Source organism: Leucoraja erinacea, chromosome 27, assembly GCF_028641065.1.
Source record: "Leucoraja erinacea ecotype New England chromosome 27, Leri_hhj_1, whole genome shotgun sequence".
In the NCBI taxonomy this organism is placed as follows: Eukaryota; Metazoa; Chordata; class Chondrichthyes; order Rajiformes; family Rajidae; genus Leucoraja; species Leucoraja erinaceus.
The window spans coordinates 7,485,463-7,498,293 of NC_073403.1; the positions used below are offsets into that span (position 1 = coordinate 7,485,463).

Consider the following 12,831-nt stretch of genomic DNA (forward strand, 5'->3'; position numbering starts at 1 on the left):
ATAGCAGAAAAGCAGAGAATGTATTAAATGGTGAGAGACTAGCTAGTGCTGATGGTCCAAGGGACTTGGGTATTTATAAACACACCTGGGTCCATTTGAACTCCCAGCCTACAGCTAGCGCAACACAGAATTAAGAAGGAACTTGATAAATGGCCTCTATTGCACAAGGATTTGAAAACAAGAGTAAACAAGGATGTCTGCTTGCTACTGTACATGGTCTTGATGAGACTGCACCTTAATTTGTGCGCTTATTCCATGAAAGCCACACTACAGTGCATGGTGACAGCTGGAGCAAGGCCTTTAAGAAGTTACACAAAGTGCTGGAGTAACACAGCAGGTCAGGCAGCATCTCCGGAGAACATGGATAGATGGCGTTTCGGGTCAGGGCTGATAGAACGTTCCCAACATTACCTGTCCAGAGATGCTGCCTTGTCCCTCCGAGTTACTCCAGCACTTTGTGCCTTTTTCTTTTGTAAACCAGTGCCTTGTGTCTAATTTTAAGGTATGATTTGTCTTTTTATTTCCTCCTGCATTACCCCAGGGCATTGAATCACACCGTGATGCAGCTGCTCAGACCCTGGAGATTCACATTGTTCTCCCATTACTGTTATAAAAGCAGCGCAGAAAATCCTAGCTTTTATTCAATGTCCACCTGTATACTCTGGAGAGCCTGGATAATAATAGCCACAGAAACTATAGCATGCCTCACTTATCCTCTCTCTATCCAATGGAGATGTGGGATGGAAGAGAGTGAGTGTAGAAATTGAGCTAATTACAGCACAGCATCAAACACAGTGTTTAGGAAGGAACTGCAGATGCTGGTTTATACCATAGACACAAAAATGCTGGAGTAACTCAATGGGTTAGATTCAGATTCAGATTCAATTTTAATTGTCATTGTCAGTGTACAGTACAGAGACAACGAAACGCAGTACAGAGACAATCGTTAGACTGCATCCCTGGAGAAAAGTAATAGGTGATGTTTCGGGTCCTGACCAGGGGCCTGGCCCGCTGAGTTACACCAACATTTTGTGCCTGTCTTCAACACCAGATTCTTGATTAGTACAGGTGTCAGTGGTTTATGGGGCAAAGGTATGAGAATGGGGTTGCGAGGGAAAGATAGATCAGCCATGATTGAATGGCGGAGTAGACTTGATGGGCTGAATGGCCAAATTCTGCTCCGAGAATGATAATCAAACACAGCACAAAAAGGAAGTCAAACATCCGCCCAATATTTTGATTGGCAAAACCAGTGCACTACATCTGTACATAAAGGAATCTTTCTCTCCGAAGTGCACTATTAGTTCTTTTGCAAAGTATTTTAAACGTGTTCATTACCAAAGTCAATTAGCAAAACCCTAAGTCAGTCAATTTATACTGATCGTGAAACACAATCACAGCCTACAAGACACTTAATATGGTTCACTAGGTTTTACACTTTATTCCAACAGTGTTGAACAATACATTTGTATACCCAGTTTATGGCACTGTTCACTAATGTCCATCGAATCATAAATAAAATAATAACAGAAAACACTGGATGGCAACACAAACATAAACTCCAAAAATATGGAATATTCCTTGAGAAAAATTAATCTGGTTTCCAGTTCAAATGTGTTGTACATTTCCAACTCTTTCAAATATCCAGCCTTATTTTTAAATTTGTAGCCTCCACTCGGAGTCATGAATCAATCGTAGACAGGTTGTTAAATCTGCAGGTGACACCAAGGTTGGTGGCTTTGCGTACAGCGAGGAAGACTGCCAAAGTATACTGCGGGATATAAATCAGCCACACAAGTGTGTTGAGAAAGGGCAGGTGGAATTTAATCCGAGCAAGTGTGAGGGTTTGCACTTTCCGTGGTTGAATGTATGGGGAAAATATACAATTAAGGGCAAGACCCTTAACAGCATTGATGTATAAAGGGATCTTGGGATCCATGTTCATAAAGTGCCTGTCCCACATACATGATTTTTTCGGCAACATGTTACGCCTTTATGGTCGTGAGTAGCCGCCCAAAGAGTCGTACCTATTTCTGGTCGCCGCTGCATTTTCAACATGTTGAAAATTTCTGGCCACCTGCTGCGACTATGATGGGTGCCGGCAGTCGCCGAAAAATATCGCGTGAGTGGGACAGACCCTTAACTCCCTGAAAGTGCCAACACAAGTATATAGCTCGGTAAAGAGGTATATGCTAAGCTTGTTTTTATTGGTCAGGGCACTGAGTATTAGAATCAGGAAGTCATGATGTAGTTATATGGGATGTTGGTTCGGTGGTTTTTAGAGTATTGTGTGCAATTCTCGTCATCCCAATACCGGAGGGATGTGGAGGCTTTGGAAAGGGCGCAGAGGAGACTTACCAGAATGATGCATGGATCAGGGGATATTAGCTTCAGGGAGAGGGTGGACAGATTTGGATTGTTTTCTCTGGAATGCCAGAAGTTGCGGGGAAAGCTGGAAGAAGTATATACAATTATGAGGGCATAGATAGGGTAGGCAGTCAGAAGCATTTTGCTAGGATGAAACTATAAAATATCAGAAGGCATAGATTTGAGGTAAGAGGGAAAGTTCAAAGGAGACGCGTGGGGCAAGTTTTATTTTTACACAATAAATGCCTAAAATGCACTTCCTGGGATAATGGTGGAACCACATACGATAATGGGATTTAAGAGACTTTTGATATGCGAGGAATGGCAGGATATGGATTAGGTGCAGGCAGATAAGAGTGTGTTTTTGCATCATATTCGCATAGCCACTGAGCCGAAGGCCCTTTTCCTGTGCTGTACCGTTCTATGTTCAAACAAACATTGGGCCAAATTTCACAATTGGTCCTTACTGAACTGGAATACACAACTGATTAAATTATCCCTGCAAAGGGAACATACACATTTGGTTTAAATGGTTATGGTATGATTATCTGAATATTCATATATTTGTTTTCATTTGTCATCATGCAGAATATGAGGCCTTTTACAGTGATACAGAAGGCTATTAAAAAGATTGGAGCCACAAGACTGTTGCGTCAGCCAATAGTCCTTTACATCTGAGTGCAAACAGACATATTTGTCCCTTTTTTCTGCTTCAAACCACGTTTGAACCCTACAAATTGAACATACACAGATGGAGGATCGCAACTAATATTTAAAATCAGTATTAGAACTTTGAGATTCAAACTTAGCTTTTTGTCCTAATGTTCTGGGTGCATTAAGATCCTAGGCTTTCCTGCGTTTCCTTCTGCTCCATCGTTGCAGACTCTTTCAGTCCCGTGACAGCCTCACTCTGCTGTTTCAAGTATTGCTCCAGTAAGTTAGTGAGAAGCATAGGTCCATTGTTCAGCAGCTGGCATGTCTGAGAGGTAATCTGAGTCAGGCCACTTACTACCTCCCCGCGGATCACCTGCATTCCTGGCAGCCTGGAATATTTCACCACTCCCTGTCTACTGAAGAGGGCATCTTCAATACAAGCACCTGCGGAGGAAGCACACGGTGCAATCACCAGACATGAACGTTAATGTCCTCCAGATCCTGACATTGAAATGATTTTATCATAGCGATGGATTGCCGCAGGTTTACAACAGGGACAGAAAACACGAGGACAAACAAGGAAGCATGTATTTATCATTATAATAATTGAGGTGGAGCAGCAGTAGAGTTCTGCCTTACAGCGCCAGAAACCTGGGTTCAATGCTGACTACGGGTGCTGTCTGTACAAAATGTGTATGTTCTCCCCATGACCATGTGGGTTTTCCCTGGGTGCTCCAGTTTCCTGCCACACACCAAGGACATACTAGGTTTGTAGGGTAATTGGCTACGATAAAGATTGTAAATATTCCCTTGTCTGTAGGATAGCGCTAGTGTACGGGGATCTGGTCAGCGCAGACTCGACGGTAGAAGGACCCGTTCCCGCGCTGTATCTCAAAATCAAACATCACACTATACGCTAAAAAGGAGTGTATTCTGCCACAACATTTGATACAAGGTCTCAGTGGAAGATAGCAAAGTGTGATCAAAAACTTCATAAACAGTTGAGTTTTATGATCTTAATAAAGGCAGGAAATAATGAGGTGCAAGAGGGGGAATGCCGAGAATACAGTTGCAGCAGTCAAAGGCAAAGTTGTCAATCATTCCTAATTAGCGGTGGCAAAGTGACTGGATTTTGGAAGATTACAGAGATCTCATCAGATTGGAAAGAGTTACGGAAATGGGAAGGAGTGAAGCCAAGAATGTATTTGAAGATGATGAGAATTTCTAGAACAAGATGTTCCAGGATCGAGCATGGACGTGATCCAAATTACAATGTCACTACATTTTGTTCAATAATGCTTCATTTTTCTCTGTCTTGTCACAAAAAATTGCACACAGTATCCCAACATTTCTTGATGTGCCACGTCTCAACTATATTTGAATAAATTACTACCGACTGCTTTGTTCTCTTGAGGAGTGCATTTCAAAGACAAGACTTCACCAGTCAATTAAATATCGATTCCAGAGACTAGATGCATTAGAGAAGATGATCAGGAAGCCAAACACAAAATCAATGTAAACCTTCCCATGCACTTTATACCTTGACACCACTAATTTGCTAAGTACATGACAGGCAAGGGCAGTCAGTGATAAAACACAACAACAACAAAAGTAGCTGAAATCTTCCACAATTGCTTATGTTTTCCATGGAAGTCACTGGTCCTTAAGATAATTTACATTAGATACATAGACAATAGGTGCAGGTGTAGGCCATTCGGCCCTTCGAGCCAGCAACGCCATTCAATGGATGATCATCCACAATCTGTACCCCGTTCCTGCCTTCTCCCCATATCCCTTGATTCCGCTAGCCCTAAGAGCTCTATCTAACCCTCTTTTGAATGCATCCAGTGAATCGGCCTCCACTGTCTTCTATGGCAGAGAATTCCACAAATTCACAACTCTCTGTGTGAAAAAGATTTTCCTCATCTCAGATCTAAATGGCCCACCCCTTATTCTTAAACTGTGGCTCATGGTTCTGGACTGCCTCAACATCGGGAATATCGGGAGCATCTAGTGTGTCCAATCACTTAATAATTTTATATGTTTCTATCAGATTCCCTCTCATCCTTTTAAATTGCAGTGGATACAAGCCCAGCCGCTCCTTTCTTTCATCATATGAGAGTCCTGCCCTCCCTGAAATTAACCTTGTGAACCTGCGCTGCACTCGCTCAACAGCAAAAATGTCCTTCCTCAAATTAGGTTCTACAATTATACGCATTTTAACAAGCATGTAATTTACAAAGGCGGAGCTTGAATACATCATATTCTGTTATGAAGAGCAGAGCCTTGTAATAGAGAACTGGATGGCGGGTTGGTAGAATTGTTGCCTTACAGCACCAGAGACCCGGGTTCAATCCCAGCTATGGGTGCTATCTGTACGGACTTTTGTTCGTTTTCCCCGTGACCAGATGTGTTTTCGCCGAGAACTTCGGTTTCCTCCCACACTCCAAAGACGTACAGGTTTGTAGGTTAATAGGCTTGGTATAAGTGTACATTGTCCCTAATGTGTGTAGGATTGTGTTAATGTGCGGGGATTGCTGGACCTGTATCTCTAAACTAAACTAAACATGCAATATAATGAAACATGTGAAATTAACTTTATGGATCATTCACAATTTATAAATAACAAATAATAAAAGCAAGAGGTTCAGGATTGTGTCCATCTCTGCCACTGCTTTAACAGTTCTTACCCAGTAAGCTGATCTGAGTTGAACTGCGCACAATCTGAAGCATCTCTTTTGTTTTGGGCTCCTTACTGACAAGAATGATATTGCGACCAATAAACAAAGGCAGCAGGTTCTTGTATTTGGTGTCTGTTAGATATGATCGCATAACCTGTGACAGAAATAGTTGGAGGTAAAATAAGATGTAAACTGGATCTATACTGTAATAGGTTTGTAATATTTAAGCACCATACATTTTGCTTTTACTTTAATAGTTTGTAGCACTGTAGCGTAACAAGTAGAACTACTGCATCATAGTTCCAGTGACCAGGTTAAATCCTGATCAACATGCTGTCTGTGGGGAGTTTGCACATTCTCTCAGTGATCACCTATCACCATTGACTCCATCTAGACTTCACGCTACCGCAGCAAGGCCAGCAGAATAATCAAGGACGAGTCACACCCCTGGTCATTCCCTCTTCTCCCCTCTCCCATCAGGCAAGAGGTACAGAAGTTTGAAAATGCATACCGCCAGATTCAGGGACAGTTTCTTCCCAGACGTTATCAGGCAACTGAACCATCCTCTCATCGACTAGAGAGTAGTCCTGACCTCCCACCTAGATCATTGATGACCTTGATCAGACTTTAGTGGACTTTATCTTGCACTAAATGTTATACTCATCATCTTGTATCTGTACACTGTGGACAGCTTGATTGTAATCATGTCTAGCCTTTTCGCTGACTGGACAGCACTCGACAAAAAAATATTTTCACTCTACCTCGATACACATGACGATAATAAACAAAAGTAAAACTAAACTTATTCTCCAATGGGTACAGTACCAGAAGCAAGGTCCCATGAACTCTTTAATACATTTCTTCAGAAACTGACGCTATAACCATAGATGGGACTAGCACCATATTCACCCTTCTGCAGGAGTGATTTTCAGCCCAGACCACAAAATAGGTTTGCAAATGGAAAACTTCCACATTGGCAAAATAGAGGAGAGTTATGTATCCCCCACGAGCTAATATTTTCTGGAAGAGTGAGGAAATATATTAATGGGGAATCATTGGGAATTTTCAATTAGGGTCCTGGGAAACAAGTATTACTATTTAGGCGCAGCTAAACGAATGTTTAGAGTTTAGATACAGCACGGAAACATGCCCTTTGGCCCACCAAGTGCACACTGTCCATTGATCACCCATTCACACTAGTTCTATGTCATTCCACATTCTCGTCCACTCCCTACATACTGTAGGCAATTTACATAGACCAATGTATCCGCAAACCCGCACGTCTTTGGGATTTGAAAGTAAACCAGAGCTTCTGGAGAAAGCCTACGAGGTCACAAGGAGAACACGCAAACTCCACACAGACAGCAGTTGAGGTCAGGATCGTACCCGGGTCTCTGGCGCTGTAAGGCAGAAGCTCTACTGGCTGCGTCAGTGTACCGCGCAAATATCTTCAGTAACAGAATGAAATACATAACACCGACCCGATTTGGGAAAAACTTCATGCGGATGTCGTGTTTCATTAATCGATGTCGAAGAAGCCGCAGGTCCTCCGAATTGATGGAGCTGTTCTGGAAAACTGCTATCATTTTATTCTCTTGGAATGTGAATTCCACATCACGCCGTATCAGTTTCTCCAAGATAGATGGCTGGAAGAGAAATTTATACAAACATTATTATACACTGTCTCATCGACTAAAGAAACAGCAAAAACGCTACAATACGCACAGCAGGGACAGATCCTATTGCAAGTAATCAGCAGCTGATCACAAAGGCTGATTACAAGTCGGCTTTCACCATCATTGTTCTCTGTAACTGATAGCACTTTTTGTCAGCAGTCCATTCAGGGTAAAATGCAGAGATAAGGAAGCTGTTGTCAGTGTTAACCTGCTCCTCCATAACATCTGGTGCAGCAGCATTTATGGAGCGAAGGAAATAGGCAATGTTTCGGCCCAAAATGTTGCCTATTTCCTTCGCTCCATAGATGCTGCTGCACCTGCTGAGTTTCTCCAGTATTTTTGTGTACCTTTGATTTTCCAGCATCTACAGTTCCTTCTTAAACCCTCCATAACATCTGCAGCATTTTCTCAATGGAATTAGTACAATTTCAGCAGTTTGAAAGTAGAACCACAAGTTTGAAATAATATTATTATTCTCCCTGTAACATTCACTAAAAATGAGTGAGATGAGGCAAGTGTAATTGGCTAGTGATAATTCAGATTCAGATTCAATTTAATTGTCATTGTCAGTGTACAGTACAGAGACAACGAAATGCATTCATCAACACTGGCATTGAAATGCTAGTTGTATTTGTATACCATCCGATTTTAGTTTATATACAGAGCGGAAACATGCCTTTCGGCCCACCGAGTCCATGCTGACAAGCGAACGCTATCCTACACACTAAGAACATAGAAAATAAGTGCAGGAGTAGGCCGTTCGGCCCTTTGAGCCAGCACCGCCATTCAATATGATCATGGCTGATCATCCAGAATCAGTACCCCATTCCTGCTTTCTTCCCATATCCCTTGATTCCATTAGCCCTATGAGCTATATCCAACTCTCTCTTGAATACATCCAGTGAATTGGCCTTCACTTCCTTCGGTGGCAGAGAATTCCACAGATTAACGACTCTCTGGGTGAGAATGTTTTCCTCATCTCAGTCCTAAATGGTCTACCCCTTATTCTTAAACTGTGACCCCTGGTTCTGGACTCCCCCCAACATCGGGAACATTTTTCTCGCATAATTACAATTTTACCAATTCATATTAACCTACAAACCTGCACGGCTCTGGATTGTGAGTGGAACCCGAAGCACCCGGAGAAAACCCACACAGCACCCATAGTCTGGATGGAACCCAGGTCTCTGGCATTGTAAGGCAGCAACTCTACAGCTGCACCACCATGCAGCCCTAATTCTCTCAAACTTATTTCAAAATTCCACAGCATGTAAAAAAAATATTACAACTTTTCAATTCATCTACATGAATGCCTCAACTTTCATTTTGATCTCTGTAAATTATTTAAAACATTATAAAAATAAGGAAATGTTTACTTCCTGTTTGCTGTCTGTCAAATTCTGATCAGCCTCAGCATATTTGCTACTGTTGAAATACAAAGTACTCACACCCTTACTTTATGTATGCAACAGTTTAGGAAATTGAGTCTTATCGAGTCCACATCACAAGATTAGAAATTGTTCAGCCAGAGCTGAACACACGTCTCAGTATCTGCATACAATGGTGTCTTGCGCCTCTTGTGCGTAGCGGGCAAAATATTGGTGGAAACAGGGCCGCGACATGAACACACTTTCCTTGACCCCAAGAAATTGAATAGACATCGGAACAGAATTAAGCCATTCCACCCATCGAGTCCGCTCCGCAATTCGATACCTGATTTTCCTCTCAACCCCATTCTCCTGCTTTCTCCCTATAACCATTGACATGGTTACTAATATAGAACCTACCAATCTCCACCTTAAAAATACCCAATGACTTGGCCTCCACCATCGTCTGTGGCAATAAATTCCACACGTTAACCCCCATCTGGCTAAAGAAATTCCTCCTCAACATATCTACAAACTTTAAAATCTGTAGGAAGGAACTGTAGATGCGAGTTTACAATGGAGTTAAATACAGAATGCTGGAGTAACTCAGCGGGACTGGACGGCTGCATCTCTGGAGAGCAGGGGTGGGTGGTTTCAGGTTGAGACCCTTTTACAGATGTAGGAGAGTGTCAACCTGAATCGTCACCCATCCCTTCTCTCCAGAGAAGCTGCCTGTCCGGCTGATTTACTCCAGCAATGTCTATCAACTGAAAAACCTGCCCTTTATCAAGAATAGATATACACAGCCATGGTTAAGAACTAAATTATTTTTTTAACGAATTTCAAGATTATATTCAAGGTTGTCTAAAAAAGTTTACACATCGCAGAGGAAAGAAATGTTAAATAAAGCAAAAATGCATGACCCATTAAATGTATTCACCTCATGAACATCTTGCTCCCAAGGTTTGATGCATCTCTCTGGGACGGCAGGCCTTGGAGGCATATATTCCGTGACAGCCAACAACTTCTGCCGCAGGATGTGTATGGGCTTGCGATGGCGGGTCACTGCTTTAGATCCATGACGCACGACAACTTGGAATGGAAGCCACCCTTTACAACAAAGAGCACCCTTCAACTTAGCAAACTGCTTGGGAAGCTAAATATTTGCACATCAAGTTTCTTAAACTATCAAGCAGTGAGCATAAGCTCAGTGGGACTCTAAACATAGCTATAGGGTGATTTCACGAAAGGTCACTGGAGCGTAGATCCGCACCCACGTGACCGAAAATCTCAAGTGGAGTACATGCTATACATCCGGTATATGTTAGTGAATGGGAAAACACGCACTTTCCCACCCGTTAAAAACATCGAAAACGGCCAGTTTTTGAGCTGCAATTTACTGTGCCAGTCGGGGTGACCGTGAGGCACAGCTACCTAGAAGCGTTTTCATTTTGCATGTTAAAACCCACCTGAGAACCATGGGCGATTTTGCAATTTTACTGAGGGATTTTTCACTTTTAAAACCTAATATACCAAATGAATAAAGATAAAAAAGTCAATAATGCCTTATTTTTTATGAAATTCAGCAAGCAAACGCGATAATTCCCGATATTTTGGACCTTTAAAGCTCCACGCAAATGTCCGCTGTTCACTTCCGCTGGATTGGCACCTTCAGCTCCCTCTTTAATTTACCTTAGTTTCTATCTTTTTTTTGGACTGTAAATCTAGGTAAGTGTGCCTCACGGTCACCCCGACTGGCACAGTAAATTGCAGCTCAAAAACTGGCCGTTTTCGATGTTTTTAACGGGTGGGAAAGTGCGTGTTTTCCCATTCACTAACATGTACCGGATGTATAGCATGTCCTCCACTTGAGATTTTCGGTCACGTGGGTGCGGATCTACGCTCCAGTGACCTTTCGTGAAATCACCCTATTTCCAGAAGGTAATGGGATGTAAAGGTCCAAGAAAAGGGGGAAGCTAGGTGGAGAGGGCAGAGACTGCAGACTATGTCTTTGATATTCTCATACAAATCATTAACAATGATACATGTCAAACAGCGTTGTGCCCAGCGCCAACTTCTGAGGCACATCACAAATCATGGGACATGGAAAAGCAGCAGTGTAGATAGGGCAGGTTACACAAAAAAGCTGGAGAAACTCAGCGGGTGCAGCAGCATCTATGGAGCGAAGGAAATAGGCAACGTTTCGGGCCGAAACCCTTCTTCAGATAGGGCATCTTGGTTGGCGTGGGCAAATTGGGCCGAAGGGCCTGTTCATCTGCTTTTGCTTCAATTTCAACATCTGCAACGTTGTGCTGCTTGTCTTTTAAAATTGCTCTTCTACACTTCATCTGGGTTGACGGTACACATTGGGCCCAGGTGTGGGAGGCATCTGTGTTTGGGCACAGGGGGCGGAAGGGGCACAGAGGGTAGCTGTCGTCTTTTAAAGCCATGATCTCTTCTACACTCAGGAGTTGCACGGTACACACAAGGCCCAGGTGTGGGCAGGCATTCTATGTCGGGGATCATCCAGGGGGTCGGAAGGGGCACAGAGGGTAGGAGTCGTCTAGGATCAGCCATGATTCATATTGACATGGCGGTGCAGGCTCGAAGGGGCAGAATGGCCTACTCACTGACCTAATTGTGATGTATTTCTATGTTTCTATGAGGGGTCACAAGGAGTGTGGGGGGACAGGAAGCTGGACCCCCCTGTGGACACTGGGGGTGGGGGATGTTGGTGCACAGAGGGTGTAGGAGGGAGGGGGAGGGGGGGGGGAGGAGAGTGGAGGGGAGAGGAGAGAGAGGGAGGGAGGGAGGGGAGGAGATAGGGGGAGGAGGAGATAGGAGAGGAGGAGGGGGGAGGGGAGAGGAGAGAGGGAGGGGGGAGGAGAGAGGGAGGGAGGAAGGGGAGGGAGGGGAGGAGGGGGGATAGGAGAGGAGAGGAGAGAGAGGAGGGAGGAGGGAGAGAGGAGAGGAGGGAGAGGAGAGAGGGATGAGGGAGAGAGGAGGAGAGAGGGGGAAGGGGAGAGGGAGGGAGGAGGAGGGAGAGGAGAGAGAGGGGAGGATAGGAGAGAGGGGGGAGATAGGAGAGGAGAGAGGGAGGGAGGAGAGGAGAGGGAGAGGGAGGAGAGGAGAGAGGGAGGGGGAGAGGAAGAGAGGAGGGGAGAAGGGGGAGAGAGGGAGGGGGAGGGGGAGGAGAGAGGGAGGGAGGGGAGAGGAGAGAGGGAGGGGAGAGGAGATAGGGGGAGGAGGAGAGAGGAGAGGGGGAGAGGAGAGAGGGGGGGGAGGAAGAGAGAGGGGAGGAGGAGAGGGAGAGGGGGAGGGAGGAGATAGGGAGAGGGGGAAGGAGAGGAGATAGGGGGAGGAGGAGATAGGAGAGGAGGAGGAGAGGGAGGGGGAGAAGAGAGAGGGGGGAGAGGAGAGAGGGAGGGGGAGAGAGAGACAAAGGGAGAAGAGAGAGGAGGGAGGAGGAGAGAGGGGGAGGGGGAGAAGAGACAGGGGGGAGCGACTTAGAGGGGTCACGGGGAGCCGCTCCGTCACCTCTGCGGGCCGCCGCCGCCGCCGCCGCCGCCAACCTCCCGCTCACCGCCGCCATCTTGCCGCCGCCGCCAAGCCGCCAGCGATTGGTCCGGACCAAAGATTATAGCGGCCAATCAGACGCTGCCCACAGCGCGGACCAATCACAGCGACCTCCTCTTGTCCAATCCGTAGCGAGCCCGGCCATGACGCGGCTGCCACCAGCCAATGGGAAGCCGCTGTTGCCCCCCCCTCCCCCATTGCCCGTGCTGCCCCCTGGTGGGCTGCAGGAGCATCGCAGTCAAAGTAAAAGTCACCGGACAAACAAACAAACAAACAAACAAACAAACAAACGCAGGCTTATCCCCTGGACAGAGGATTCTAAATCTAACTACACACACACACACACACACACTTATACAATATAATATATGTGTGTATATGTATATAGTAGGCCCCTCTCTGTCATGAGTGACCATGGGTGATGCATCCTATTTTGCAGGTGATGTGTGGTCGGATGCAAGCCTGGGCGATCGCTGTCATATGGAGGACAGGCTGTTGCCCATGCAGCAC

The 12,831-nt window shown here is 45.0% G+C and overlaps 1 protein-coding gene across 1 annotated transcript; it reads right to left on the reverse strand.

The window, feature by feature from the left end:
- Positions 1–1,416: 1,416 nt before the first annotated feature.
- On the reverse strand, positions 1,417–12,382 carry mrpl10 (mitochondrial ribosomal protein L10). Its single transcript, XM_055656959.1, has 5 exons — positions 12,283–12,382; positions 9,686–9,855; positions 7,184–7,348; positions 5,712–5,856; positions 1,417–3,465 (listed from the first exon to the last, which is right to left on the reverse strand). Exons 1-5 carry the CDS (start codon positions 12,335–12,337, stop codon positions 3,203–3,205), a joined length of 798 nt encoding a protein of 265 aa, XP_055512934.1. The 5' UTR covers positions 12,338–12,382; the 3' UTR covers positions 1,417–3,202.
- Between the last annotated feature and the right edge of the window lie 449 nt (positions 12,383–12,831).

What these genes read in the sequence shown, in the direction of transcription:
- mrpl10 (XM_055656959.1), bottom strand. Translation starts at nt 12,337, where the DNA reads ATGGCGGCGGTGAGCGGGAGGTTGGCGGCGGCGGCGGCGGCGGCGGCC. An exon ending in GGGAGCAAGATGTTCATGAG is followed by an intron (nt 7,349 to 9,685) that starts GTGAATACATTT and finishes TTTCTCTTCCAG; the next exon opens with CCATCTATCTTGGAGAAACT. An exon ending in AACTCAGATCAGCTTACTGG is followed by an intron (nt 3,466 to 5,711) that starts GTAAGAACTGTT and finishes CTTCCTCCGCAG; the next exon opens with GTGCTTGTATTGAAGATGCC.